Raw genomic sequence first — 27,297 nt, 5'->3', positions numbered from 1 at the left:
GCTCGTATAACGGCATTTAAAGTATGGAAGACTAAAGCCGAGCACCTCTGGGTAAATAAGAACGAAGGCAGGTTTAAATCTAAAAGAAGTGAATACTTGAGCACAGGGGCAGCAGTACCTTTATTGTAGCTGGATAGATTAGCTGACAACGATTTATCATTCTAGAGAACCCTTCTCGTTATTTGCCGTGAAATTAAAGACTTTTTTTTTTTTTTGCTTGGAAAAAAAAATAATGCTTTGACGGGATTCCTCTAACAGCTACAAACAGCAGCGAGTTGTCTCTACGTGGACCCAAGTCGCCTTCCTCGCCCCCCTTCACAGCCCAACTCAATGCTCAGTAGTTTAAGTTTGCTTTCCAAACCCCCCCCAAAAAACTTACCGTTTCCCCGGCGAGGAAAACAACCAGCCCGAGGGTGAAAATTATCCAAACGTTCCTCATAATTCCTCTGTGAGAGTTAAAAACGCGTTGTGGCAAACGAAATGTCAAATGTTTCCCCACTCTTCTTCTTTCTCCCTCTCGTTTTCCTTGCACCCAACTCCTGCCGCTTCTCTCTCTCTCTCTCTCTCTCTCTCAGGAGTGGGATCCCACCGGATACGTGTTGCGTTTTGATTATTCCTCCTCCCCTCACCCCGGGCACTTCTTTTTTTTCTTTCTCTCTTTTTTCTGCTGTGTAAAATCTGACTAAATGTATGTAACCGTACAAATGCGCACGGTTTAACAGCGAGGTCCTCCGCGCTCCGGTGTGTGTCAATGGAATCTGCACGAGACACCTCGCTCGCTCTCGCTCTCCCTCCGCGCGAGCGCTCGCTCAAAATAAGAAAGGGGCAAAGTGTAGAAGCGCGAGCACGTCGCTACCGGCGCTCCGGTGAGTGCGTGCGCTCCTTTCGACCGAGTCACCGCGAGACGCAGAGAGAACTTGCGAGCGAGCGACCAAAAACAAGGCAGTAACGACACTCACAACAAATCGCTCGTGTAGTTTTATTGGTGTACAGTAAGTCTTTATTTTAATTAGTTTACTATTGTCTATTATTTCAACCCGGGAGGTCGGATAACAATTCTGCACGAGGATAAAAAGGCTCGGCTAAATGAGCCATTTATCTCCTTGTCTGCGTAACAATCCTTAATTGCACCGTAATGAGGATTACACAGTTTAATTCAGCAACTGCGCCAATTTACAATCAAGCCTCGAGTTTGTCGTGCAGCATTTCTACCAACGCGTTTGATTAGCTTCTGCAGCTGTATTTTTGTATCAGTAAACAGGCTTTATGTGAATAAAGCGCAAAGCACCCCGTTAGAAACACGCTCACAATATGGGTGGAAATAATGCTATGGGCAAAGTCTCCCCCTGTTGGTATAAGTTGACAACTTTCTCTAGAGGCTTAAATCTGCAGTTCTGCAGTTTGTGATGAAAACCAAGGCTGAACATTTAACTTCTGATTCAGAAAAACTACGTTTGCTTTCACCTTCATTGCACCTTTTTTCTTCTTTGTTCGCAGATTTATTAAGTATGTCGAGTGGTTCCTGGTTCTGGTAAGTCTTTAAGTGTTAGGTAGTTCTTGGTAGAGTATTGCACCATCACTGGTTGTGTTTTTTCTAGTGAATTCTTCATGTTTGCAAATCATCAGCTCATGCCTCTGAGGCAACACACACACATCCTGACATCTTCAGATTCACAAGACTAAGTGCTTTTTCCTCCCTCATCTAATCTTATTAAAACAAAATAAAATACTGAAATAAAATGCCATTTGAGGCACAAAGCACGGGCACAAAACTAAATTCCAAGGAAACCTTTCTTTGAAAGATTCCCTGAGCGTTATTGAAAGGCTATTAGACAAATGTGGTATGTTTTAATTACATTTCAATCAGTGGCAGACACTTTTGTACAAAGGGTGGTAAAAATCAGAGCTGGAGCATATCAAAAAGAAGCCTTTGAGATGGAGAGCTTCAACACGCTGTTCCACTTTCCACCTGACACAAGTGGCACTCTGCTTGTTGGTGCATGAAAGAAAGTTGCAAGCAATCACCCCTTCTTTTTTTGAGGGGTTGGGAGAAGTTGCTGAAGGAAAATCAAGGTAGAAAGAAGATGGTTTTGTACTTTTGCAGTAACATAAGCACCATTTCCTCCAAATTGCTCACTAACATAAATAATTCACCAGAATATTTTGTGGAAGGAAGTGTCATTTAAAACCAAACTATTTCCAGCTGTTTGCATGGAATTAAAATTAATTTCACTACCCTGTGCTGAGTTGAGAGTGTACAGTCAGTAGATTAATTATTCTTTTTTTCCTTGTGTTTTGGAAAATTGGCTTTAGGTTTCAGGGGCACAATTAAATTCTAGGAATGGTCATGTGATGGTTTACATGAACTAAATTAGGCTTTATTATGCTTTTCTAAAGAGAAAAGCATCATGAAGCATACTGGGATTTAATTCTTTATATCAGAAATGTTAATGAAAAACCTTTACTTGTTTTATCTCCAAATAGTTTGACTGTCATTAAACAGCAAATTTTACACACAAAGTAAGTAAAAATATTCCTCAGATTACATTTTGATGAACAGCCTTTTTAGTTTAACTTAAGTTGTTGTCAGTACTCCCGAGCCAGTTTAACACCTCTGATTATTAATCCAGGCCAGTGAGCAAGAAGCATTAACAGACAAGACAGGTTTCACCCTGTCAAGTATCTGTCAGTTTGCCTGTTATTAGCCACACCGATCTAGAGGAGGAGGAAGGCAAAAGGAACAAGGGAGGAGACAGAGAGGGAAAGTGATATTAATCATCAGGGGGGAAAGACGGTAGCCAAAGAAGAACAAGAGTAGCATGTGACCTTTACAGTTTTCCCTGTGCCTGTCTTCAGATCATTCATCCTCTGTGACCTGAATAAAAACAAGCAAGAAAACTGAATTGTGTCAAAGGCACTTGGGCAGAAATCAAATACACTTCAAAATTTTTGAAATTAAAACTATATCCTGCGACCCATCCCCCGTCCTAATGCTTCCCAGGCTCTCTTTCCTATCCTCACAGGGCTTAAGTCTACTCCTGGTGTCCCAGATTACACAGCCAATTAGGGCAAAGGCAAAGCCCCTTCTGCTTCCAAGCCTGGCTAGGGTGGTGTGTGAGTGTGTGTGTGTGGCACTAGTTCACATGATTGTGAGTCTTGTTTCCAACAGCACAAGGACCCATAAATGACAAAGTCAACTGAAGGAAAGCCTTCAAAGACCTAAAATAAATTAAAAAATCTTGGTGTGGAGCATGCATAATTTTACATATCGCCCAGTTTGAATTATGAACACGCTGAGGTCGACTTGCTTTATTTTTCTATGTGAACTGAATATATTTCATATTCTATAGAAAGGAGACCTTCAAAAGTGTTATGGATTTCATTATATTTTATTCAACAGCACCACCAGCTGGAAGCACTAAACAGATTTATATTCAGAGGCATATCCCAACAAATAGCATGTATGATAACAGTCCAGGAATATGATTTTTGAAAATGAGCCACACATGAAAGACTGAAATCTCAGCTTCTACCTCATTCTTTGCCTTTTCTTTACCTGTGTGATGTGCAAATAGATGTTAGGCCACTGAGAGTACACACATTCACATGCAAGTCATTCAATATGCAACGTTTACAGTGTGCAGTTTTTAATCTTTATGTGGATGGCGCTTCCATGTCTGAAAAGGCCGCCACTTGTGTCCTACGAAGGACAACTCGGTACCTTGAGCACAGATTCCAGAATGATCTGCACTGTTATTACCATCACTGTCTACTTCCTTGTCCTTATCCTCATGAAATGTTTCTGTTGTCCATAGGGTATCAGCGTACTGTGGCTGAATCGATCCAAGGGCTTCCCAAGAATCCCAAACCTGATTAAATGAAAGAAAGATTTAAAAAAAAATAAAAACAATAGTGATATCTTGGAGGAAATATTATCTATAACTTATAACAAAAAAGGAACATCATTTGTATAATTAAAATCTATGAATTATTCCACATTTTAGATCAAATACAAAACGTAATTAGATGGCCCTAAAGATTACAGGTTTCCTTTTTACATAAAAAATATTTTCATCCTGCATTTCAGTCAGTCAGTTACAGTCGAAAAAAGAAAGTCTTCACAGGACTGTAAGCAGCCCTATGAAAAACTAAGAACATCCTCACTGCTTACATTAGAATTACGAGGGTCAGAAGCAGCCAGGTGGTGCTAATCTAATAGACTTGATTAACTGATCAAGTGCGACCCTCTGTAAAAGCAGACGTTTTGTTAGTTTAAGACAATCCTTAGGAGGAAGGCATCAGCAATAATCTTAGATAAACCACTTTTTTTCTAAGCTCATTGTCCAAACAATCTGAGTCCATCATTATACAGTGAGAAAGATTACTCACTACATCCCAGCAACTTTACGCCAAGGTCAGACTGTAATGCTCAGAGAAACAAGAGCTACATCTCAGACTCTACATACCTCTGTTGGCATGTTAAATGTTAAAGATCATAACTGTGCAATTGTTTGCTTGTTTGGAAAGGTTGCTAGGAAAAAAACAACAATTTTCTCTAAAAGGAACAGCAGCAAAGCTTAGGTTGTCCTGCTCAAACCATTGGAGTTCTGGAACAATATCCTTTGGACAGACAAGACCAAAGTGGAGATGTGTGGCCATAGTCAGTTGCACCACATTTGATGAAAGCATATCAGCACAAGCACTTCACACCAACTGTCAAGCACAGTGGTGGAGGGTTGTTGATCTGGACTTGTTTTGCACCCATCCTGGAGGGTGGCCAGGACCTGGACACCATCCAGTCATTGAGTCAACCGTGAACCCCTCTGTATGCCAAAGTATTCTGGAGTCAAATGTGAGGCCGACAGCTGTCTGACTGAAACTGGGTCATGCAACAGGACAATAATCTCAAGCAATAATCTACAACAAGACAGCTGAAAAAGACAATAATGAAGGCGTTGCAATGGCCTATTAAAAGTCAAGACCTGAACCTGCTGTGCCAGGGCCATTAGAGAGCAGTGCATAAACAAGAAAGAAGAAGAATGGGCCAGAATTCCTCAACAGTGATGTGAAAGAATGGTTAAAATTTAAATTATAAGTTATTGCTTTTTGTTACTGTTAAAAGTTACTGAGTCATGGAGTGTACTTAATTTTTAACTAAGTACACTTAATTTAACCAGATCAGACTCAAAATGCAGAACACAGTCATCATCTCCCTACTATTTATACAACCAAAGGCAGTTTTTTTTTGCAGTAGGTAAGCTCCTGCTAATAGGTAAGGAGGAGAAGTAGGTATCAGATAAGCTGGATCAAAACAGAGGTTAAACTTAAGAAACACTGACAGAAGCACTCGTCTCTTTGTCTTCTGGGTGACTTTTAACAAGCTTGCCATAAGCCTCATTCATGTTCTGTCACACAGCCTTGACCATTGTTTGTGATACGCCTGTAGTCAAACCAACCCATTTTGCCCCTCATCATAGTAAAACACAAAGGACATGAAGTTCTACATCACCTGACAGAGGCCAGCTGCTGGTCGAGCTGCTCCATGAGGGCTTTGGTGTCACAGTACTCGGCCTTCAGAGGGATCTGATTCCTGGCTCGGCTGCCCAGGAACAGATGGGGTGACTGTTCTTTGGGCGAGGGCAGCAGAGACACCATCAGAGGGGATCGCTGATTTACTATGCTGCTGAGGAGTGGGTGCCTTTGGGATGTGCTGATAAAAAGCCAAATCACAGAACAGGTGAGCATTTTAAATAAATGAATAAATAAACATTCTATATTTAAACCCCCAAGGGAAATATGCAAGTGTAAAAAGGGTATATTTAAGGAGAAGGATTGTGTGTGTCATACAGCAGTGTGGACACATTTCTCTCAAATACATTTTACACAGCTTACAGCAGAAAGGCAAACTCTGGAGCTGTTTACATATTTTACAACACTAAAGCCATAATGAATATTTGTCTATATGAAAGCTCATCCAAGCAACATAATTTACACAACAGCTGTGTAAATTATGGAAAAAGACACATTTCGTACTAATTTGTCATACCTATGATCTTTATGGTGGAAACTTAAATACATATCCTGACGTGGTTAATCAGAAAAGCTGTTATGGTAGTAAGACTTTCCAGATCCAGATGCTGATACTAAAGAAAAAAAAAAATACAACAAATACATAGCCTAACACAGCGGTCTCCAACCCCCGGGCCTCCGACCGGTACCGGTCCGTGAGTCGTTTGGTACCAGGCCGCGAGAGTTGAGGCTCAGGTGTGAAATGTATGGTTTTCAGGGTTTTTATCGGTTTTCAGCGTTATTTTGTTATCGTTTTTATCGTTTACTCGGTTTTCCTGGGTCTTTTCACGTGTGTTATGAATAAATTTTCTTTTTTTTGGTACCGGTACTAGTTTTATTTTGTTGTATTTATCCGCAACACCTTAAAGGCCGGTCCGTGAAAATATTGTCGGGCATAAACCGGTCCGTGGTGCAAAAAAGGTTGGAGACCGCTGGCCTAACAGATGTTTTAGAGCATTTTCTGTGGGTGATGAAGGCATTTCAAATTGTGTACATCCACCCTCAGGAGGAGAGCAAGCTTCAAGCCTGGCTTTTGATTGTTTGCTTTCAACCTGACAGCAGGAAAGAGCTCCAGCCCTCTGACAGCTTACAAAACTACCCATTTCATGTCCAACAGAACTGAGCTACACAAAGCAGGCTGTCAGATGGTCCCCTCCTATTGGACAAAGCCGTGAATCTGTCTACATCAATCATTTTTCAGTTAGACGTCATACATGGCATCCATCAAACTCAAATTTATTGTCCGAGCTATTAGCTTGTTTGCAGTGTAATGTGGTGATCCAGGTTAAGACTGGTTACACATACTAATGGTTAAACTAAAAATCAATAAGTGTTTAGGCGCTAATTTCCAAATAGCAAATCTGGAAACTGATTTCATGGGATGCACTATATTGCCAAAAGTATTCTCTCATCTGCTTCACACACATGAACTTGAGTGACGTCTCATTCTTAACTCATAGGGTTTAATATGAGGTCGACCCTTTGCAGCTATAACAGCTTCAAATCTCTGGGAATGCTTTCCACAAGGTTTAGGAGTGTGTCTGGGAATTTTTGACATCCTTCCATTTCTAATTCATCCCTGTTCACTCAGGTGGTCTGAGTGAATACACCAATTTCTTTTCTGCAATGTAGATGAACAGAAATGGTAACCTGGATGTTTGGTCTGTTTCTAAGCATCCACTGGAATAAACTTTAAAAGAGTGAATTTAGGAACAAGCTAAAGCAGAATAACGATCTCCTTTTACCTACAATTTCTTTCCACCTTACCCTCTAGTCATGATTGCTTTTCACCATTTGTAAATATTTAAAGAATTGCTTGTAAAAATGCCGGCATCAATGGGAAAACCTCAGCAATGCTGTAATTATACACCAAGGCCATTGCATGTGCTGCTTTATAACCTTTTCTGACTGGCATGTGGGTGAAAACAATAAATATGGAATGGTAACGTCACAGTAGTAGGACTGTGATCAGGAGCATAACTTTACCACACTTTTGTCTACTCAAAGGCATTTTAAATACCTGTTAAATAAAAATATGCAGAGGAGTCTGTAGTAACACCTCAAAACAACCTTTACTTCACATTTATATACCTTTGTTTTAGTGGACTATTATGTCTCATCTTGGAGTGAGCTGCTCCTGTCTCCACTGAACCATTACTGGTAGTTCCCGAGTCGCCGTCAGTCATATTCTTCACTGCCATGTTGAACGAGTCAGAGTACAAAAGACGTCCAACCTCCTCTTGGATGTCCTTCAGGTCCCTCCTGCCAAACGTCACCCAGGCCACGTAGCAGAAGAAGCTGTACAAGCACTAGAAAAAGGGAGACCGAATCAGTTCTTTATCAAGCGGACATTCGTACATTTTGTCCATGTATTCACAGAACAAACATTTAGTATCCCTACTCGCAGAGCAAAGCCCCAGGTGGCACCTTAGTCATCTGTGTTTTTGAAAAGGTCACAATAGCTATTTCTGTTCAAAAGGTCACACACTGAGCAGTCAATAGGCTGCTGCAGTTAGCGTGGCATTGCTCTCCTTGTCAAGCCACCTGGCTAAATACCAGTGAGGACCTGTCAAAGCAAAGCACCTGTGTTGAATCAACATCCCCTACCAGTAACTAATTCATTAAGGACACCAGCTAAAACACCACTCAGTGTGGTTCTGCTCTGCTCCCCGCTGCCTGCAATCACAGATGGTGAACTGGCCTCGACCCTGACCAGCTGAAGGACCCATTTTTGTCTACAGGTGTGACAATACAGTTTTGAATCTTTCAAGAACATCCAGCCAAATTCATCAGATTTCAACAAGTTAGACAACTGACATAGGGAACAGTTCCTAACACTCATTAAAAATATATCAATCTGGGTGATCCGTAAGCTTTGAATGTGAGAAACATGTGCAGCACATTGTCATGATTGCACCTTACCGCATGAAGAAGCCACTCTCTTCTATTTGACGATATCTGCCTCCTAGAAATAAACACAGGATATTTGTATTAACAACACACTGGTATTGACTGACTATGAATGACATAATGATTTCAGCATAGAGCCTAACTTTTTGGTTTAGGATTTGTGAGCTGTCTGGCCACATTTAAAAAACTATTATTTGCTGTACTTAAACAGCAGGTACCATTTTGCTGATTAAACCCTTTTAAAGACATGACCACAAAGAACAGTATTCAACACCATGCCAATCTGTGATAAAATGTAAGCATAAAAACTGGAAAAGAAATCCAAAGAAACCTTTAAAATCTTCAGAAAGAATACATAAAAAAAATCTAGCATCAAGGTGTTAGCGTTCTTTAAAATATACCTATTACCTGAATCCAATTAAAGGAAGAAAGCATGTGGATATGGGCTCTCTGAGCAAAGTAAAACCAGAGTTCATATTTTTCAACTCCTTCCTCCCAAACCCAATTCCAAAAAGCGAGACGGTGTGTAAAATGTAAATAAAAATTGACGAGATTCATTACATTCTGATTTTATTTATGTTTTATAAAGTGTCTCACTTTTTCTGTATTGTATCACATGTCAGGATTACAGTATATCGAAAATATGTGATTATAATGGGAGTCAATGGGACCCAAAATGGTACAAGGGCAAAGGGAGGGGGTAAATATGTGAATCTCCTTTACTATACACCACACCATAGAGGGGATCATTGAATTTTAAAAATAATCCTAAAATTCACATCCTGGGCAAGTATCATGCAACTGGTCTTTAAAATGACTGATATATTTAAAATCGAAAATCCAAAAGTACCATAAATGGTCCCGTTTTTCCCTAGGGTAGCACGAGGGTTAAAGACTCTTTACTCCTGTGTCTTCCAAGCACAATATATGTACAATGGAAAATTCAAATGGCTAAATGACTTCCTCAACATGTCCTGAAGTTCTCCTGAGGCTTGGTAACGAACTAATCATGTGATTGACCTGTGTTGACCCAGGGTAACATCTAAAACCTGCAGGACAACAGCCCTCGAGCCCTGGAGTTGACCACCCCTGGTCTAATATGTAGCTCTTGGGTTTCTGACAGTTCCTCTGAGAATTGCACAGTCTGCGCTTGAGGTGAATTTTCTGAAACATCCAAAAATGGAAAGATTGGCAGCTGTCTTGGATGTTATCTCCTTGTGAATAATCTTTCTCATTGTAGAATGATGTACATTAAATGGTTTGGAAATGGCTTAACTCTTTTCCTCTAAGATCATGACTGATGTCTTTCATCACTGGCATTGTGTTACTACAGATTAGCAAACTGCCAAAATGTGGGCTTTTAACAAGGTGGTCACACTTGCTGATGATCAAGTAATCAAGCGATTAGCAGCACTTGACTGCTACTTACCCTCTTAATTCCTTTGGAAGCACTAATGTTGTACTTCATTTTTTACACATTGCTTCTGCATTTTGGGTTTAGTTTATGTAAAATAAATAATGACACATGTTGTTATAAACCTGAGATTGAATTTACATAATAACGTATATAATCTGACATCTAAGCCCTTAGAATTAAAAGAGGCTACAATTTCTTTTTCATTACTGAGGCTTCAGGAATCTTGATCAGCCACACTGCTGATAACAAACGACAAGAAAAATGGAAAGCAAAAAATAAAAACATTTTTAAATGCTGCACTTAGTGATGTAAATATAATCTCAGCTAAATAATATTCAGTGGCTTCCTTAGACCTCTTTAAGAAAGTCTCACTATTGCTACTCAGTAAGTATTTTTGTTCAAGTATCATAAGTAATACATCTGTATACATAACAAGTATACAACATCGGAGTGAAAATATTACAGAGAAAAGGGGACATTCTCTGCCTACCAGCTGTTCAGTGAGTTTGCTCACTTGTGATATGGGCAATGATGTTCTCTTTTCAGATCCATCATCAGGCGGAAGTAGCAGACAGCCAACTTCTTTTGAGCCATCTCCTTTTTAGCCCAAGCCTCCACCATCATCTGGTGCTCTGACAGGCTATCACCATTAATGGCATTAAGGAGCCGAAGAGGAAAAAAAGAGAGCGGTAAGAGACACGAAATGGAATTAAACACAGATGCATGTAAGTAAAATACAACAGGATTCAAACAAAGGTAGAATTTACCAGCTTGTACTCTACTTACACTGCTGTATGCACAGATTTATTCTTCAGGGTCTTATGTATGAAAAAGCAAGACAGGTAAAGAAGAAGTGTAATGAGGACTTCATCGAGCTCGTCACTCCTGCATCAAGACAAGGGCACAGAAGTATGAGATCTTTTTTATATGATACCTAGAAAAAAAAGTTATGAATGGATAAGGTCATATTATGTAATTCATTACTTCAATAACTCCAGAAAGCGGAGAGGAACGGGAAGCAAATAATTCTCCTGTAGCAAACCGACAGCCACCTCTACAACACAGAAAGTGTAATCACAAACAGCCATCTAATGTCAGTAGATGTAAAAATATCAACATCTAACTAAATGAGTCATTGTTTGACATTTTATGTGAAGTCTGGTCTGAGTTTAAAAGCAATTGGTAGAAAAATGTGCACATACAGTTAGGCCAATAAATATTTGGACAGAGACAATTTTTTTTGGTTAACAATTCTGGTTAAATGAAACAACTCAGATTCAGTTGAAGTGCAGACTTTTAGATTACATAGAATTGTGAGAAACTAGAGAAACTAAAGCATTTTAACACAATCTCTTCATTTCAGGGTCTCAAAAGTAATTTGACAAATGAAATAACTCAAAATAAAATGTTCATTTCTAATACTTGGTTGAAAATCCGAACTCATGGACATCACCAGATGCTGGGTTTCCTCATTTTTGGGCCTTTACTGCAGCAGCTTTCAGTTGCTGTTTGTTTGTGGGCCTTTCAGTTCAAAGATTAGTCTTCAACAAGTGAAATGCATGCTCAGTCGGGTTAAGATCAGGTGACTGAACTGGCCATTCAAGAATATTCCACTTCTTTGCTTTAATAAACTCCTGGGTTGCTTTGGTTGTATGTTTTGGGCCATTGTCCATCTGTATTATGAAATGCCACCCTATCAATTTCTCAATTTATTTGGATTTGAGCAGACAATGTCTCTAAACACCTCAAAATTCATTCAGCTGCTTCTGTCCTGTGTCACATCATCAACAAACACTAGTGTCCCGGTGCCACGGGTAGCCACGCACGCCCAAGCCATCACATTGCCTTCGCCATGTTTTACAGATAATGTGATAGACTTTAGACCATGAGCTGTTTCGCGCCTGCTCCATACTTTTTTCTTGCCATCATTCTGGTAGAGGTTGATCTTGGTTTCATCTGTCTAAAGAATGTTTTTCCAGAACTTTGCTGGTGGTTTTAAATGGTTTTTAGCAAAGTGCAATCTAGCCTTTCTATTCTTGAGGCTTATGAGTGGTTTGCACTTTGCAGTGAACCCTCTGTATCTACTTTCATGCAGTCTTCCCTTTATGGTAAACTTGGATATTGATACGCCTACCTCCTACAGAGTGTTGTTCACTTGGTTGGCTGTTGTGAAGGGGTTTCTCATCACCATGGAAATAATTCTGTGATCATCCACCACTGTTGTCTTCTGTGGACGTCCAGCTCTTTTTGCGTTGCACCAGTTCACCAGTGCTTTTGTTCTTTCTCAGGATATACCAAACTGTAAATTTTGCCACTCCTAATATTGTAGCAATTTCTCTGATGGATTTTTTTCCTGCAGCTTAAGGGTTGTGTCAAGCATTAGCACACAGCAACTAAAATATCTCAGAAAAAGGGTAGCTCTGATTCCTTAGCTTCACAAACGGTTTATTATTTGTTTTTCTTAAATACATAACACAAAAATATTTGTAAAAGTTTTTTTTTTAATGTAAGTTTTGAACCCTTAATTGTCCTCCAATTGTATAATGACCCTCAAATCACACAATATAAGTGTTGTTAGTTCAGCATCATAGTGGGACTTGCGTTTAACATCCTCAATGGTGACCCGGTCCGCTTGTCTCTTCAGCACTGAGGACCTGTACGCATTGAAATGAGCAGGGCTCAGTCTGCTCCTAATCCTTTGGCGCCCTCTGTGGTTCATTGTAAATATGTCAGCCAACCTGAGGACACAGCAGAGATGAACATGTGCAGGTTAGTTCCCTAAACATCACGAATTACTTAAAAATAAATAAACAAATGAAGAGTCTTTTTATTTTCAAGTTTAAGGTACTGTTTGACCCACACATACCACTCTGCTCGCTCCTGAAGCTCTTTAATGTTGTTATTGGTTAGACTCGCCGTCAAAACATTCTCTTCTCTTGGGTAAGAACTAGAAACGGAAGAGAAAAGCTTACCATTGTGATATTTAACAGTTTCTCCTGCTCGCAGGTGATGTATACTAGTGGCTTATTGCCTTGCTTTCCTCACCTGATAAACTCCAGCTTTTTAGATTTATCATTCCAAACCCAGCGGCCTAAAGGGGAAATGTTCACCTGAAAAGTACACACGGCGAGTTTCGAGTCTGGCATTTCAAGGTTAACGACGAAAAGGGAGCAGCCCAGACACCGCGCGGTAATATTTACCGGCAGAAAAATAACATTTGATATCCCCCCCACACTTTTTTGTTACAAAAATGTCCAAAAGTTTAAGAATTCTCCCATTTATTTGTCGTAACTTACATTTTTGGAATCCTTTAAATATTTTGTCATTTTTATAACACAAATTTCCCAGAAAGCTTTCACTCCGTTATGCTCCTTCCTGTTTGTTGTTTGCTAATGTTAGCCACGGTATCCAGGCAACAGCCAATGGCGAAAAAGCTGGTCAGAGGCAGTCAGAGCCTTCAGATGCGGATTTCAATTAGCTGACCGGAGTGCTGTAAAAGCACAAAAACAAACAAACTTGGATTAATACGCGTGCAGAAGCATTTTAATCGTACAACATAACCCCATAAGGCCATCAGTAGATTATATCCTTCTGCTAATGGTGTTCATAGTGTTTTACACATCACTTTTTCTCCCTGATGATGCTGTTAGGATTTATGTTACTACAACGTTATTTGGCCCGTAAAATAAACCCCGTTACCCCCATTAAATCCCCGATAGTCACAGTTTATTGCAATTAAAAAAGGAGTCAAAACATATTTAAAATGAACATACAAGTTGCTGTTGTGTTTAGATATACTGCAGGGGTCTAAAGAGTCAGTACATTTTTTGACATCTTTCAAAAGTCAAGCATTAATGTGTGTACTATAGTATATAGTGCAAAAAGTTTAAAAAAAAAAGAGAGAGAGAGAGAAGGATATGCGGAGTGTTTTGTAATCATTCTGGAATATCCATTTTCTATTTTAATTCTTTTTTCTGGCTAAGCGCTTGTGTGTTTACCCAGTATCTGCTTTCCTGAGCACTCGAATCTCATAAGCTTGAATCACTCTTTGGAGTGTCCAAGAAGTCCAACCCCAGTCTTGCTTTTTGTTGGGTCATCCACTGATGTATGTATCACAGCTACTTGAATGTAAGATTAAAATCTCTCCTAATGTTTTGTTTCTGGTTGCTTTACAGAATTTAGCATTAAGTAAATTTTGCTTATGCATATTCTGATTGCACGTGTTTTGCTATTTCACCTCATATAGTATAGTATCAGGTTAAATAAGGGTTTACTGAGAAAAACCATTGTACTGAGAGCGGGTAAAAACCCAAAAAACAATTTTTGTATATGAATAAAAAAGGTCATTTCAGGTCTGAGAAAGTGTTTAATGCCTTTCAGCAAAGCACGAACAGCAGCGGTTATTACTTGTGGTTTTTTCTTTATGATATGACATGACTGGCGAGCATTTTCTCATATCTTTAGCTGATAATTCCTATCACTTTGTTAGGAAAGTTCATGCAAAGTTGTCTACTTCTCGTGTATGCTATCAAAATTCATCGGTAGTCCGTCTGATAAATGAGGCTCCAGGTGGGGCAAAGCATACCGACATGGCTACAGTCATTCCTATGACCCCTCTTTGCATACAAAAGGCAGTTTGAACTAAGACCAATGATATAATGAGAACTTTAGCGAGAAACTTTAACATTCATATCTGGAGACAGGGCTGAGAACACATGATGTTACAAAACCAGACCTAGCTGCAGCTATCTAAGGGTGAGTGATCACACACAAAAGAATCAGTAGTTAGTCAGAGCTGATTAGGTTAGATTACTGCAGATGCAGTAATCTGCATCTTCTACTGTGCAAATCCACTGCAAGAAAAGATAGTCAAAGCTTCTAGCTCACATGCCTTTGATAACTGGTCCAACTTCTTGAAACAAAGAATTTCTCTTTTGTCACGTGAGAAACCAAACTGTGATGTCTGAAACTTGCCAAATGACTTGCATAAAATGAGAAGCTTTTTAAGGTAAATAATCAGATTTTTCTTTTTTAGTGATGTAAATAAACTTGGAAATATATTGATATCATGGCTAGAAGCAATTTATTCACCCAAAACATATGGAAAAGTTTCACAATGTAAGTTACCCTTTATTAGTCCCACATTCACATCCTTCTTTATGTTGTGGTGTACCAATGATTCATAAAACAAACCAGTGAGGCAAATAACACCAAAACAGTGACGCTGTGTAGCCAAAAACCAGCTGCGGTTTGAGGGTAAATATTTTCTTATCAGATGGGGACATTATTTCCAAGAACACCTTTGCTTACAAATCTGGAAGTATTAATCATACAGTGCATAACAAAAAGCAAATGTCTTTCTTCTTTTTTTATGGTTCCATAGAAGAAGGCCCCTCCTCTGTGGAACTAACTCCCAGTTTGGATTTGGGACACTCACCCTCTGTACTTTTAACGAGTTAAAAACGTCCCTTTTTTTTTTTTCCCAGCTTGTAGAAGAGCTGGATCAGGTGAGCTTGAACCCTCCGTTCGTTTCACTGCAATAGACTTAAGCTGCTGGGGACCACTCACAATGCACTGAGTTTCTTCTTCACTCACCTTTTCTTTTCAAATCAGTTATATTAAAAAGGATGAATCACAGTTGCACCAGGTTATTAGATTAATGCACATGGACAGAGCCAGGAAAGAGTCCAGTATCATTTATATTGTTGACTCCTGAAAACTGGCCATTGGCTCACAATTAAATTCGAAAGCGTCAGATGCTGTAGATGTGGACTGGTCGGAATTAGCACTACTTATAAATCCAACAGGACTCTTGGGATTTAAGCTTTTGACTTGTGGCAATACACCAGATCTGTATAACTGTATTCTAAAACCACTTGATTGGTTGTCATAACATTACAGGCCCCTACATTCTATATATGGTTTTATTTTTAGTATGTCCTAAAAGAATGCAATTAATAAAAAAATACAACAAAAACAGCTATCAAACTCGTAAAAAAAAAACCCTCACACATTTTGTAAATGTTTTATAAGTAATTTATTAACATTTAAAGTGTATAACAACTGAGGCGTTATAAACATTTTGTTCTATTTTAAAAGTATTGTTTTTAAAAGCTTTCAGGAACTGAAAAAAACTCATTTAGCACTTTACTTTTCTCCCTAGGATTTCCTTCACCAGGATCGGCTTTCTTAAGGTCTTTAAACTGGGATCCTAGTCTTTAGCTGCTCTTCGGAGTGATGAGGTACGCATTTTGAGTACATTTATCCAGCCACCACTGTCGCTGTAGGTCTGTCATGGCATCCATTGACTGCAGCAACTCTATGTCACAGCTGCTTCCTGAAATTAAAAAAAAAAAAAAAAAAAAAATCAGGAAATTTCTGGAAAAAAGACCCATAAATTTAACAAATTCTGCACATATCTATTTTGTATTTTGGTTAATTTCTAGGCAGTGGTTGTATGATTGTGTGCAAAACTGCTCAGCCATAATTATTTTTCATAGTACTCACCAAACAGACTGTGTAACTGCTCATCAGGTACAAAAAAAAGGACCTAAGAGATGAACAGATTCAAAAATAACTTTAAACCTCCCTAATGGAACTTTCACACCAAATGCAAAGCAATGCATAAGGTTTCACCTCACATTACTTGTTTAAACACAAATATTTGCAGCCAATGGGAAGACTGCAGATCGTTGGAATCAAGCTACAGTAACACATTTCCATAACCTGCCAGCAGGTCCTTCAATATTCACTCACTTTTCTCCAAGCCTGCTCCTTTATTCCTGCCTTTTTCCAAAAACCAAAATTGAACCAAATAGCTCCAGCTGACCTCAAACTGTATCAATAAGCTTGCCTTCCTTTTCTGATTGTTGGGAGCATCAGCATCAGTTTAAAATGAGGCCTTAATCTCTGCTGGGTTGGGGTCCAACTTGTTTGGACTAGTTTTCTGAAAGTATTTCGGGACACAGTTTTTACTTTCTTACGCCACTGAGGTAGATAAAAGTGGGGTCTTTACTTGTGCACTTGGGGCTGATGGAAAACAATTTCGTTCCGTTGCCAGTATTCTTCCCATTCACTGAGGGCCATGACCCGATCTGCCTGCTTGCCAAGCATGCTGGTTCTGTTTGCCTTACTCCCACCACAAGTGGATAAAGAAGAGCACTTAGACAAAGAGAAAAAGAATTGTTTGTGAAAAGCGTTCATGTAGCTGGATACGAGATGAGAATGGATGATCCGCACAGGATTACATATACACATGTGCCTTTAGAGAGTATTTACAATGCATGCAAGGTTAAAAAGCCCGACCAAAGACTATTTGATCCTACTGGTAAGTAATCAGCTAAAGCCAGAGCAGTCACAGTTAGCCAAAAAGCTGTATGTAGAGTACACAGTTTTGTGCCAAAAAGTGGTCATCTGCCAAAAACTAAGCAAATAAATAAAAAATGATTGTACTATCAAAACTGTAAATGAGTTCTTAGTCCTAAATCTGTCGAACATGTCGCTCATGAATGATGAATAAATATAATAAATAATAATAAAATAAATATCAAGGTAGTTTTTGGTAAAATGAATTTTTATATATCCTTCATTTATAAAAAAAAAAAAAAAATGCCACTAATAGTAAAACTGTCTTTTTCAAGAGACATCTGACCAAGAGGTCAAATATAAGATGACACAATAAATTATTTCAAAACAAAAAAAAGTACACCCTTAAACAAATTCAGAGCATTCAGACTTCTTTGGTAGAAGTCTATCAGCATGGCGTATTGTGACTCTGCAATATTTGCCCGCTCTTCCTTGCAAATGTGTTCCAATTTTGTCAGATTGTGAGGTCTGGGCTCTGCCTGGGGAATTGCAAAAGTTTAATTTCCTTCCAGTGAAGCAATTCTTTTGTTGATTTGGATGCATGCTTGAAGTTAATGTTGTGAAATTCTTCTTCATCTTCAACCTTCTAGCAGGCACCTTTGGGGCCAAAAGTGACCGGGATTTGGAACTGTTCATTACTCACTTTACCTTGACTAAAGCCTCACTTCCAGCTAAAGAAAAGAAACCCCTAAGCATTATACTGAAAACCACCATGATTCACCATGGGTATGGTGTTTGTTTGGGGGTTTTTTTTTTGGTGATGTAAAGTGTTATTTTTGTGCCAAATCTGCCTTTTGGAATCATGTCCACAAAGTTTAACCTCGATTTCATCAGACCATAACACATTTTCCTACATGCTTTTGGGAAACTACGGAGCCCCTCTGATGACATGGTCCAAAAAATAAATAAATTGTGGCCACAAAATACTACTTCGCGGGCATGAAATGGGAATAACGTGCGAACGAAATGCTAATTTGTGGGCACGAAACACTTGACCAATAACCGTGATCCTTCCCAGGCCCTTGCAGTTGGTTGACAATAAAATCTATCCCGGTGTCCATGTCGTACTTACGTTACGCACACGTTATACCTATTTCGTATATAGACTCACCCCCTTGCTCACTCCCTCCCTCCTGTGCTGAATCATAGAGCGAATGAATCACTCAGGACTCACTAACCCCCTCCCTCCTGTGCTGAATCAGCAGCTGTGTCCCAAAACGTCGGCTGCATCCTCCGGAGGCCGCATTTGAAGGCCGATTACGTCACAGCCAGGCGACGAAGGCTGTCCCAATTTGTCGACTCCTTCAAATGCGGCCGACAAATGTGTCCTTCATTTCCCCAAATTTGAAGGATGGGTCGGGTGTGTCCTTCGTGGCCCACCATACCCCAGAATTCATACCCCAGCCAAATTTCAGGTGCCAACAATGGCGGCCGCTGCTAAGTTTTCAAATTAGTCTTATTAATCTTTCTGGGTCGCAAAATAAACTTTTAACACATTTTCAGGCGAGAAAGTAGCTGTGTAAATCTGCTTGGTTTATCAAGACATCGTATATTTCCAAAAGTGTGCCGACGTTTTCGGAGACGTCTGTTACCCACCCGCTCGATAGCTAGCCGGGGGGTTCAATGGTCACTCCAGCCGGCGAGAGCAACGGACTCCCGGCTTCATCGTTTTCAGACCCCTGCTCTTTCGCTACTCAGGTTAAACATGATATATAAGTCACTCGGATACCATAAAAATGTAATTGTTTGCCTTTTTTCTGTGTTTTATTTGTTCCGGAGTAAATCGGTTTGGCTGAGATCAAAGTTATTAGATTATTAGATTAAATAAAACTTTATTAATCCATCGGGTGGGTTCCTCCGGGATTTTTACACAGCTGAGTAAACGTTAAACAGAAAACTGATTAAACAGAAGTGTGAGACGGTCGAGAATTTACGCCAGTGTCCTGTTATATTTTAGATAGATATGTTTTAAACAAGGAAAAGCTTGAAAAGGGACCTTGAAAGTGCTTAAAAGTGCTTGAATTTGACCATGAAAAAGGCGTATGAACCCTGATTTATGTTTTTTTTTTACACATACGAGGTGGGCAGCCTGTAGGATACAAGCAGATAGAAAGTTCTTCTTTTCATTACAAGCGCTGGTGTAGCTTGCCTCCACCCACCACTATATAAATGCATTCCGTTACTAGTCGGATAATCTTAAAGGTTTTTATTTTATTGCGCCTGTAATATGAGAAAGTAAAATAAAGCCGCTATTGGAAAAAGAAATAGCTCTTTACTGAGAAAATAGTTATCAAGATCACATTGTCATAATATTTAAGACAGAATTCAAACTATGAGTTTGTCTGTGAAAAACTAACTGCCGCGATCATTCTGTCTCTCTATACAGCATGCGCTCCGATCTCCGCCGACTCATCAGAAATCTGCTGCATCACCCCCCTGAACTCTCCATGCCCCTGAACCCTCCCTCTCTGACCCTTCCAGGAACCACCCCTCCTTACGATTAGTCACACATATGAAATCGATTAGACACTTCCCCCCTCCCATCACCCGATGCAATTCGTTGCGCTTATGGATCATATTACACACATCAGGATTCGATTAGTCACTTCCGGAGTACTTCCGGTAGGGTCAAAAGGTCAAGGCTAGGGTCATCAATCAAATTTTGACACAAGCAGGGTACCTATTTTTTTGAAGTGTGTGTATTTTTAATTTTTTTAATGAAGTAGAAACGACGGAAAAAAGACCTATGCCAGAGCGCCTCAGTGTAAAACCGGGATTTCTCAAACACTTGCGCCGCTGTGCGTCCGGAAAACACCTTTCCCTTCCGTCCTTCCTTATGACAGGCGAACGTGGCTCATGGGGTTGGGAAGCGCATCTGTAACCGGAAGATCGCCGGTTCGATCTGGTCGTTGTGTCCTTGGGCAAGACACTTTACCCTACCGCCTACTGGTGTTGGCCAGAGGGGCCGATGGCGCGATATGGCAGCCTCGCTTCTGTCAGTCTACCCCAGGGCAGCTGTGGCTACAACTGTAGCTGCCTCCACCAGTGTGTGAATGCGAGAGTGAATAGAGCGCTTTGGGTGCCTTGAAAAGCGCTATATAAATCCAATCCATTATTATTATTATGAATTCTTATTGTCTTGCTGACAACATCGTATCACTGGAGCCGTACCAACCCAAGCGTGGAGAGAGGCAGGCTGGGCAAGCGAGACTAATCACTGTGCAACAGTCCAGAGACTTTCTGAGGATTAGTGACAGCTGCCACAGTTTGAATCGTGATTGCAGCAAGCGTTTACAGAAAAGAGAAAGAAACAGAGGGGTCCATGATGGAAATAGTGCATTATTTATATCGCAAAGGAATACATGGGCAATTTGAAAAGCAAATTCTGGTATGCATATAACTCATAACTGAAAATAGAGTTTATATAGCTGTTACGTTTCGGTGTGTCAGTGTTTTGTTTTTGCATGACTTATGTATTTCCTGCTTTACTTTGAAAGTCTGTGTTATCTTAGTGTGTTCAGTTTACATTTTCCCTGTCTCGTCAGTTCTAATTTGCCCCAGCTGTGTTTCCCTCCTGTGGTCCATTTCCTGATTGCTCCCTCTATGTATTTAAACCCTGTGTTTCAGTGTGTCATGGTCGCGATCTCCCCCGTGTTGTAAATAGTTTGGTGTTTTTTTGTAAATAAATAGTCTGTTGTAAATAGTTGTGAATGGGTTTGTCAATACTTTCGTCATGGGATATTTTCGTTTTGGGATTTTGGTGGAGAGCCTTCGTGGTTTTATTTTCCTTATCTTTGTTTTTCTACGTTGCACCCCGGTTGCCTAGGCCGGGGTGTAACATATGGGGGCTCGTCCGGGATCGCTGGAGGGTCCGAAGGAGGGACAGCTTCGGCCTTCTGTCTTCGCTGGAGGGTCCGAGGACCGCTTCAGCCTCCGTCTGTCTTCGCTGGGGGGCCCGGGGACCGCTCCAGCCTTCATCCGCCTTCGCTGGAGGATCCGAGGGACCGCTCCAGCCTTCTGCAGCTGGTGGGCTGCGTGTCTATGTGTGCAGCTAGTGAGCTGCTCGTCTGTCTTCGCTGGAGGATCCGAGGGACCGCTCCAGCCTTCATCCGCCTTCGCTGGAGGATCCGAGGGACCGCTCCAGCCTTCTGCAGCTGGTGGGCTGCGTGTCCGTGTGTGCAGCTGGTGGGCTGCGTGTCCGTGTGTGCAGCTGGTGGGCTGCGTGTCCGTGTGTGCAGCTAGTGAGCTGCTCATCCGCCTTCGCTGGAGCGTCCGAGGGACCGCTCCAGCCTTCATCCGCCTCTGCTGGAGGGTCCGGGGGACCGCACCAGCCTTCGTCGTCTGCTGGAGGGTCCGTGGGACCGCTCCAGCCTCCATCAGCTTCGTCTGCCTTCATCCGCCTTCGCTGGGGGGAGGGTCCGTGGGACCGCCCCAGCCTTTGTCGTCGCTGGAGGGTCCGTGGGACCGCTCCAGCCTTCATCCGCCTTCGCTGGAGGGTCCGAGGGACCGCTCCAGCCTTCGTCGTCTGCTGGAGGGTCAGTGGGACCGCTCCAGCCTCCATCAGCTTCGTCTGCCTTCGTTTCAGCCTTCGTTTGTCTGCATCAAACTTTTCACTTGGGGTTACATGTTTGATTTTTGGGTAGGGGGAAATGTTACGTTTCGGTGTGTCAGTGTTTTGTTTTTGCATGACTTATGTATTTCCTGCTTTACTTTGAAAGTCTGTGTTATCTTAGTGTGTTCAGTTTACATTTTCCCTGTCTCGTCAGTTCTAATTTGCCCCAGCTGTGTTTCCCTCCTGTGGTCCATTTCCTGATTGCTCCCTCTATGTATTTAAACCCTGTGTTTCAGTGTGTCATGGTCGCGATCTCCCCCGTGTTGTAAATAGTTTGGTGTTTTGTTGTAAATAAATAGTCTGTTGTAAATAGTTGTGAATGGGTTTGTCAATACTTTCGTCATGGGATATTTTCGTTTTGGGATTTTGGTGGAGAGCCTTCGTGGTTTTATTTTCCTTATCTTTGTTTTTCTACGTTGCACCCCGGTTGCCTAGGCCGGGGTGTAACAATAGCATTTTAACACAAGGTTATTTAATTAAAAACGAGAATAATAAAATCTCAAAATACAAGGAGGTAAAATGTATATTCTCATATGAAAAAAGAGTAATGTTTACTGTAGTCTGAAAATAAAATCTAATATTTTACGAGACGAGCCTTTATGAAAAAACCCTGCGTACCCAGAGACATCTGCATAAAAGGTACCATCAAATTAGCCAAGAGTTCTAATCACACACACACAACATTCACATTATCTTCTTTTGTTGTATTCCTTTGCTTAATCTTGAGCAATGATTTAAGAACTCGAGATACTGTTACTCAGAATGCTGAGTAACATTTTTCTGACGTACCATGAATGCATCATCAGGCTCCTCCAAAACTAGAAATAAAACCCGCTTCTCGCACTTTATAAACACTGAGAGACAGCTGACCGAGAGCTCAACGGAACGCCTCGCCTTGCAGACAGAACTCGGGGTAAGAATTCAGGAGAGCCTCGCTGCGTTTATTGATCGGAGAGCTTGCCCGGTCAGCTGTGTTGCTGAACAAATATTAGCAGCCTTCATTCAGGAGAGACACGCTTTGAGTTTACGGGAAAACATGTGCGGTTCTAATGTCTTTTCACGAGTACTGTGGTTGTTTTTATGCTGCGCTATTGCAAGGCAAGCGAGGATCTGACATTGTTATTGTTATTGTTATAAACTATTACACAATTATTCATTTCCACTTAAGAATGACGCTTTAACGACGCTGTTATTCAAACCATTTGTTTGGTTATAGCCATCGTGCCATAGTTTAGTTTATAACGGGACAACAAGCTCGTGCAGATCCACGATTAATGCAGATGATTTTCTACCAGAAGATTCAAATGACCCATCGGTTGGGTTTTGTAACCCTGCAGGTGACAGCTCATGGACCACACGTGCTTACATTTTGCCGTTGCTGTAGGTGTCTTTATGTGCAAGACCATAATCCTGTGCGGATTATGCATTCTCTTCCTGTCTCCAGCGACATGAAGTGGGGTTTTTTCACAAACAATTCTTTTTCTCATGTCTAGCTGCTCTCCTTTAACCGCTGATCGTCAGGCAAACATAACCAGCATGCTGGAACAGCAGGCAGATCGGGTCATGGCCCTCGGTGAATGGGAGGAACGTTGGCAACAGAACAAAATCGGCTTCCATCAGCCTGAAGTGCACAAGTAATGACCCCACTTTTTTATGTAGTTCAGTGGAGTGAGGGTGCAAAAGTAGCCCAAATGCATGTAAGACTTGTGAAGATTACATCAACTATAAAGGTGCATCACCACCTAAAGCTGTGTCCTGTTAAAAGCTTTAGAAAGTGAGCTTAGATTATCTATTTTTAAGACAAGTACCATCAATACGGCTGATCCAGACATCACCAGACATCACCTCAACATGAGATTGCAGCAGGAATGTGTATTTTGCTGTTAATACTGTTTTTCTAACAGGATGCTGAAGAAAAACATTGATAAAGTTCTCAATGGACGAACAGGAGTTCGCTTCTTCTTCCCTCTGTGTGGGAAAGCAGTAGATATGAAGTGGTATGAAAACATCTTACTAAATTAAATTAAGTTGATCAGTATTAGTGTCAGTTGTCATCTTTGCTAACCTTTTGTTTTTTCGTGATTCTCAGGCTAGCAGACATGGGCCATTCAGTGGTTGGAGTGGAGATTTCTGAAAAGGCTATTCGTCAGTTTTTTGAGGAGAACAACATGACGTACACCGAGGAGCCTGTGCCTGCTATACCTGGAGCAAAGGTTTACAAGGTTGGTGAACTTCATGTGTGCAAACACGACCACTAAATGATCTAAGCTGAGGTAGTCAGTGTTATTGCTTCTCAGCAATTAAGTGTCTTTACGCTGAATAGAGTTTTTTATGGTGATGCCTGAGTTTATTATGTGCATGTGAGCAGCTCTTTCTTCTGAAAACCGTTTTGATCTCAGTGAGATTTTGGGCAGAATGGCTGCAAGCTACAAGAAAGTTATATTGCTTACTTTAAAACAGACACAAGTTGTTCATCCGTGCTGTCTTTTGTTTTTAGAACTCAGAGAAAAACATCTCCCTGTATCAGTGTAACCTGTACAACTTCTCCAAGTGAGTAAACTACATATTGTTTTATGCTTTTTAAAATAAAATAATTAAAATTACTGTTAAATTGAGTTCCTTTCTAACTTCACAGTTCCATCGAGGGTCAGTTTGGAGCAATTTGGGACAGGGCCTCTCTCGTGGCCGTCAACCCAGGAGACAGAGAAAAGTAAGATGAGATCAAGACCCTCATTTTAAACCCTTAGAATGACATTTATTTCAAACTAAATAAACTCCAAAACATTATGTTTTACACAGTTTGATACTGTATTATATAATGTATCCATACACGGATGTCCCATGCCAATGCTATTCTTTTATTTTGTAGGTATGCAGCTCTCATTATTTCTTTGATGGCGAATGACTGCAGATACCTCCTGGACACTTTACTGTACAATCATGATTTATATCAAGGTATTCTATATCATTTCTATATTGTGTGTGTGTGAGTGAGAGAGAGAGAGAGAGAGAGAGAGAGAGAGAGAGAGAGAGAGAATAAACATAAAATACCATATTTTAAAATCTGTTGATCTCTTAGGGCCTCCCTTTTTCGTGCCTGATGAGCAGGTGCATAGTCTGTTTGGTGAGTACTATGAAAAATAATTATGGCTGAGCATTTTATATATTAACCAAAATACAAGTGATAACTGACAGATTTGTGTATAACTACAAAATATGGGGTCTTTTTTCCAGATAATTAGAAACGTTTTTAATTGTGTATTATTTTGTTTTACTTTCTTTAAATTCAGGGAGCAGCTGTGGTATAGAGTTGCTGCAGTCAGAGGATGCTCTCGTGGACAAACGAAATTGGGGACTAGATAAATTTCTTGAAAATGTGCACCTCATCACGCCAAAGAGCAACTAAAGGCTCAGAGTTTAGAGAAAGAAGAAGAAAATCCCGGGAAGGAAAAATAAAGTGGAAAGTGAAAGTGCCTGAAATTCAAGAGAATTTATAATTCTCCTTTTTATTTGTTGTTGTTATGGATCAAATAACATGATAATAAAAAAACACGATCATAAGACAAGATGTCTGGTGTTTTTAATGAGTTTTGTAGCTGTTTAATTTTATTTATGACTTTTGCACTCAAAACAAAACATAGAATTCAGAAAATATTAATTCTATGATAAACAATCCACTGAATTTAGAATATGTCGAAAGGCTAAACTGTGGGAGTCACCCCTGCGTAAACCTTTTATTCAGTCGTGGCCCACAGAGAGTGCAAGGAACACTGACAAACAGTCAAAACTGGCTTCTGTCGGTCTCAACTGCACAAGTGAAGACTTAATTTTATCTATCGTCCTACTAGAAAACAAAATAATTTAAATATGTGTCTAATGTGTGTGACATGGCAAGAATACTTCAACTAGAAATTTACTTTAACCTCTCCACCAATCACCCAAAGAAGTGTCCCCCAAAAAAATTTATTTCCCACCTAAATTCCGCTAATCACTGCACCCCTCTCACGGTGGTACATCCCATCTGTCGTCATTCATTTAAAAGTCAATGATTTATACTTAAATCATGGCTTATGGTTGACCAGGGAATGACTCTTTGGCAGATGACATTAGTACTGCACCCCAGAGATCTCCTGTATTCACTTACTTTCTGTCATGTGTAGGCTGTGTGCAGGCAGGATAGCAGGACCCAAAGTCCAGACCTATGGAGGCAAATGTGAACTCAAACTTAGATTTATTGCAAACATAACCAAAAAACTAAACTCAAAACTACAAAAACCAAACAGGCTGACAGGCAAAACACACAGCATGGGATTATGGAGATCACGACACAGACAAAGGAAAACACGGGGCTTAAATACACAGAGGGATAGTGATGGTAAATTTGATTCTTTTTACTGAATCGAGTTTTAATGAGTCACTCACCAAAGTGAATCGGATTTTTTGAGTCATTTGATTCACTGAGTCAGTTGACCAGTGAGTGCAAAAAATGTACATTTTCACTCAAACTTAATTTGTTTCTCTTTTCATGTATATCCTACTGCTAAGATGAATGATTCTAAAATAAAACAACTATTTTATAGAGCAAAAAAGAGCAAAAATATTTCTAAAATTAAGCAATTTCCTATCAAAATTGCTTAAAGTATGAAATATTCATATACAAATACACATAAATGTGTGTACTGTCTCAGTGTGAGCTTGAAGACATTTATAATGTTAAAGTAGTTTCATGTGTAGGTGCTGAAACACATTTTGAATGAAAGCCGGGGAACTTTGGTTGCACAGAAACAAGTGGCTATTCTTTGTGACCATATGCATCAGTCCCTCATATTACCATTGAGGGACCAAGGCACCAAGCTAATACTTTAAAAAGCTGCAGCAATACACACAAATATAAACAGTACTTGGTGACAACTTTGCTTTTAGCCTTTAACCCTCTGGGGTCCAGGGTATAATTGGCCGTTTTTGACTACTTTTGATTTGGCCTCTATATTTCACCTTTAAAAACAGTTTATCTTGCCAATGTGTTATTTTCTTATTTTGACAAACTGTATCAGCACAATTTATCTAAATTCAGACAAAATTTTAAATACAGTAGAAAGTGATATTTTTGACTGTAAAAACCACAAGCATGTTTAACGAATCATTTTCATAACTTGAAATGCAAAAAGAAATTGTACATTTTAAAAAAAAAATATGCACAAGTTTTGCAAACAAAGTTATATGGTACTATTTACCTAAAAATGCAGCCAAGGCGCAGACGTTTTTTAAATATCCATTTAAAACCATTTACAGGAAAATCAGGTGTTCTGCATCAAAGAAGAAGACACACAAATTATTTATGCGACTCCAAAAAATAGTTTGTGTCCACTATAACACAAATGAGAACAGCACAGGGATAAACCTGCAGGTGTGTCACTCAGCGTTT

The 27,297-nt window shown here is 40.1% G+C and overlaps 3 protein-coding genes across 3 annotated transcripts in view; 1 reads left to right on the top strand and 2 right to left on the bottom strand.

Annotated features, from left to right (window-relative positions):
• Positions 1-762, bottom strand: part of sdc2 (syndecan 2) — a 44,459-nt gene extending 43,697 nt beyond the window's left edge. The window contains exon 1 of the mRNA XM_085395385.1: positions 380-762. Coding sequence (XP_085251511.1) covers positions 380-439 — 60 coding nt within the window. The 5' untranslated portion in view covers positions 440-762. The remainder of the gene's footprint in view (positions 1-379) is intronic.
• A 2,676-nt stretch (positions 763-3,438) lies between these two features.
• On the bottom strand, positions 3,439-27,180 carry ppp1r36 (protein phosphatase 1 regulatory subunit 36). Its single transcript, XM_085396538.1, has 12 exons — positions 27,107-27,180; positions 26,017-26,071; positions 12,941-13,385; positions 12,762-12,842; positions 12,497-12,633; positions 10,880-10,949; positions 10,682-10,780; positions 10,410-10,535; positions 8,491-8,533; positions 7,660-7,877; positions 5,510-5,710; positions 3,439-3,869 (listed from the first exon to the last, which is right to left on the bottom strand). The coding sequence occupies exons 3-12, from the start codon at positions 13,039-13,041 to the stop codon at positions 3,770-3,772; spliced, it is 1,176 nt and encodes a 391-aa protein (XP_085252664.1). The 5' UTR covers positions 13,042-13,385; positions 26,017-26,071; positions 27,107-27,180; the 3' UTR covers positions 3,439-3,769.
• Positions 22,707-25,428, top strand: LOC146643427 (putative thiopurine S-methyltransferase). Its single transcript, XM_085396537.1, has 9 exons — positions 22,707-22,785; positions 23,366-23,506; positions 23,777-23,869; positions 23,962-24,094; positions 24,370-24,422; positions 24,508-24,582; positions 24,742-24,827; positions 24,952-24,996; positions 25,163-25,428. Exons 2-9 carry the CDS (start codon positions 23,409-23,411, stop codon positions 25,276-25,278), a joined length of 699 nt encoding a protein of 232 aa, XP_085252663.1. The 5' UTR covers positions 22,707-22,785; positions 23,366-23,408; the 3' UTR covers positions 25,279-25,428.
• Positions 27,181-27,297: the final 117 nt, after the last annotated feature.

The sequence above is a fragment of the Rhamphochromis longiceps genome, linkage group LG22, assembly GCF_057381845.1.
Source record: "Rhamphochromis longiceps isolate RC_006_pf linkage group LG22, R_longiceps_female_GT1.1, whole genome shotgun sequence".
Lineage (NCBI taxonomy): Eukaryota > Metazoa > Chordata > Actinopteri > Cichliformes > Cichlidae > Rhamphochromis > Rhamphochromis longiceps.
The sequence above is the reverse complement of the archived record's forward strand: the minus strand, read 5'-3'. Positions and strand labels throughout refer to the sequence as shown.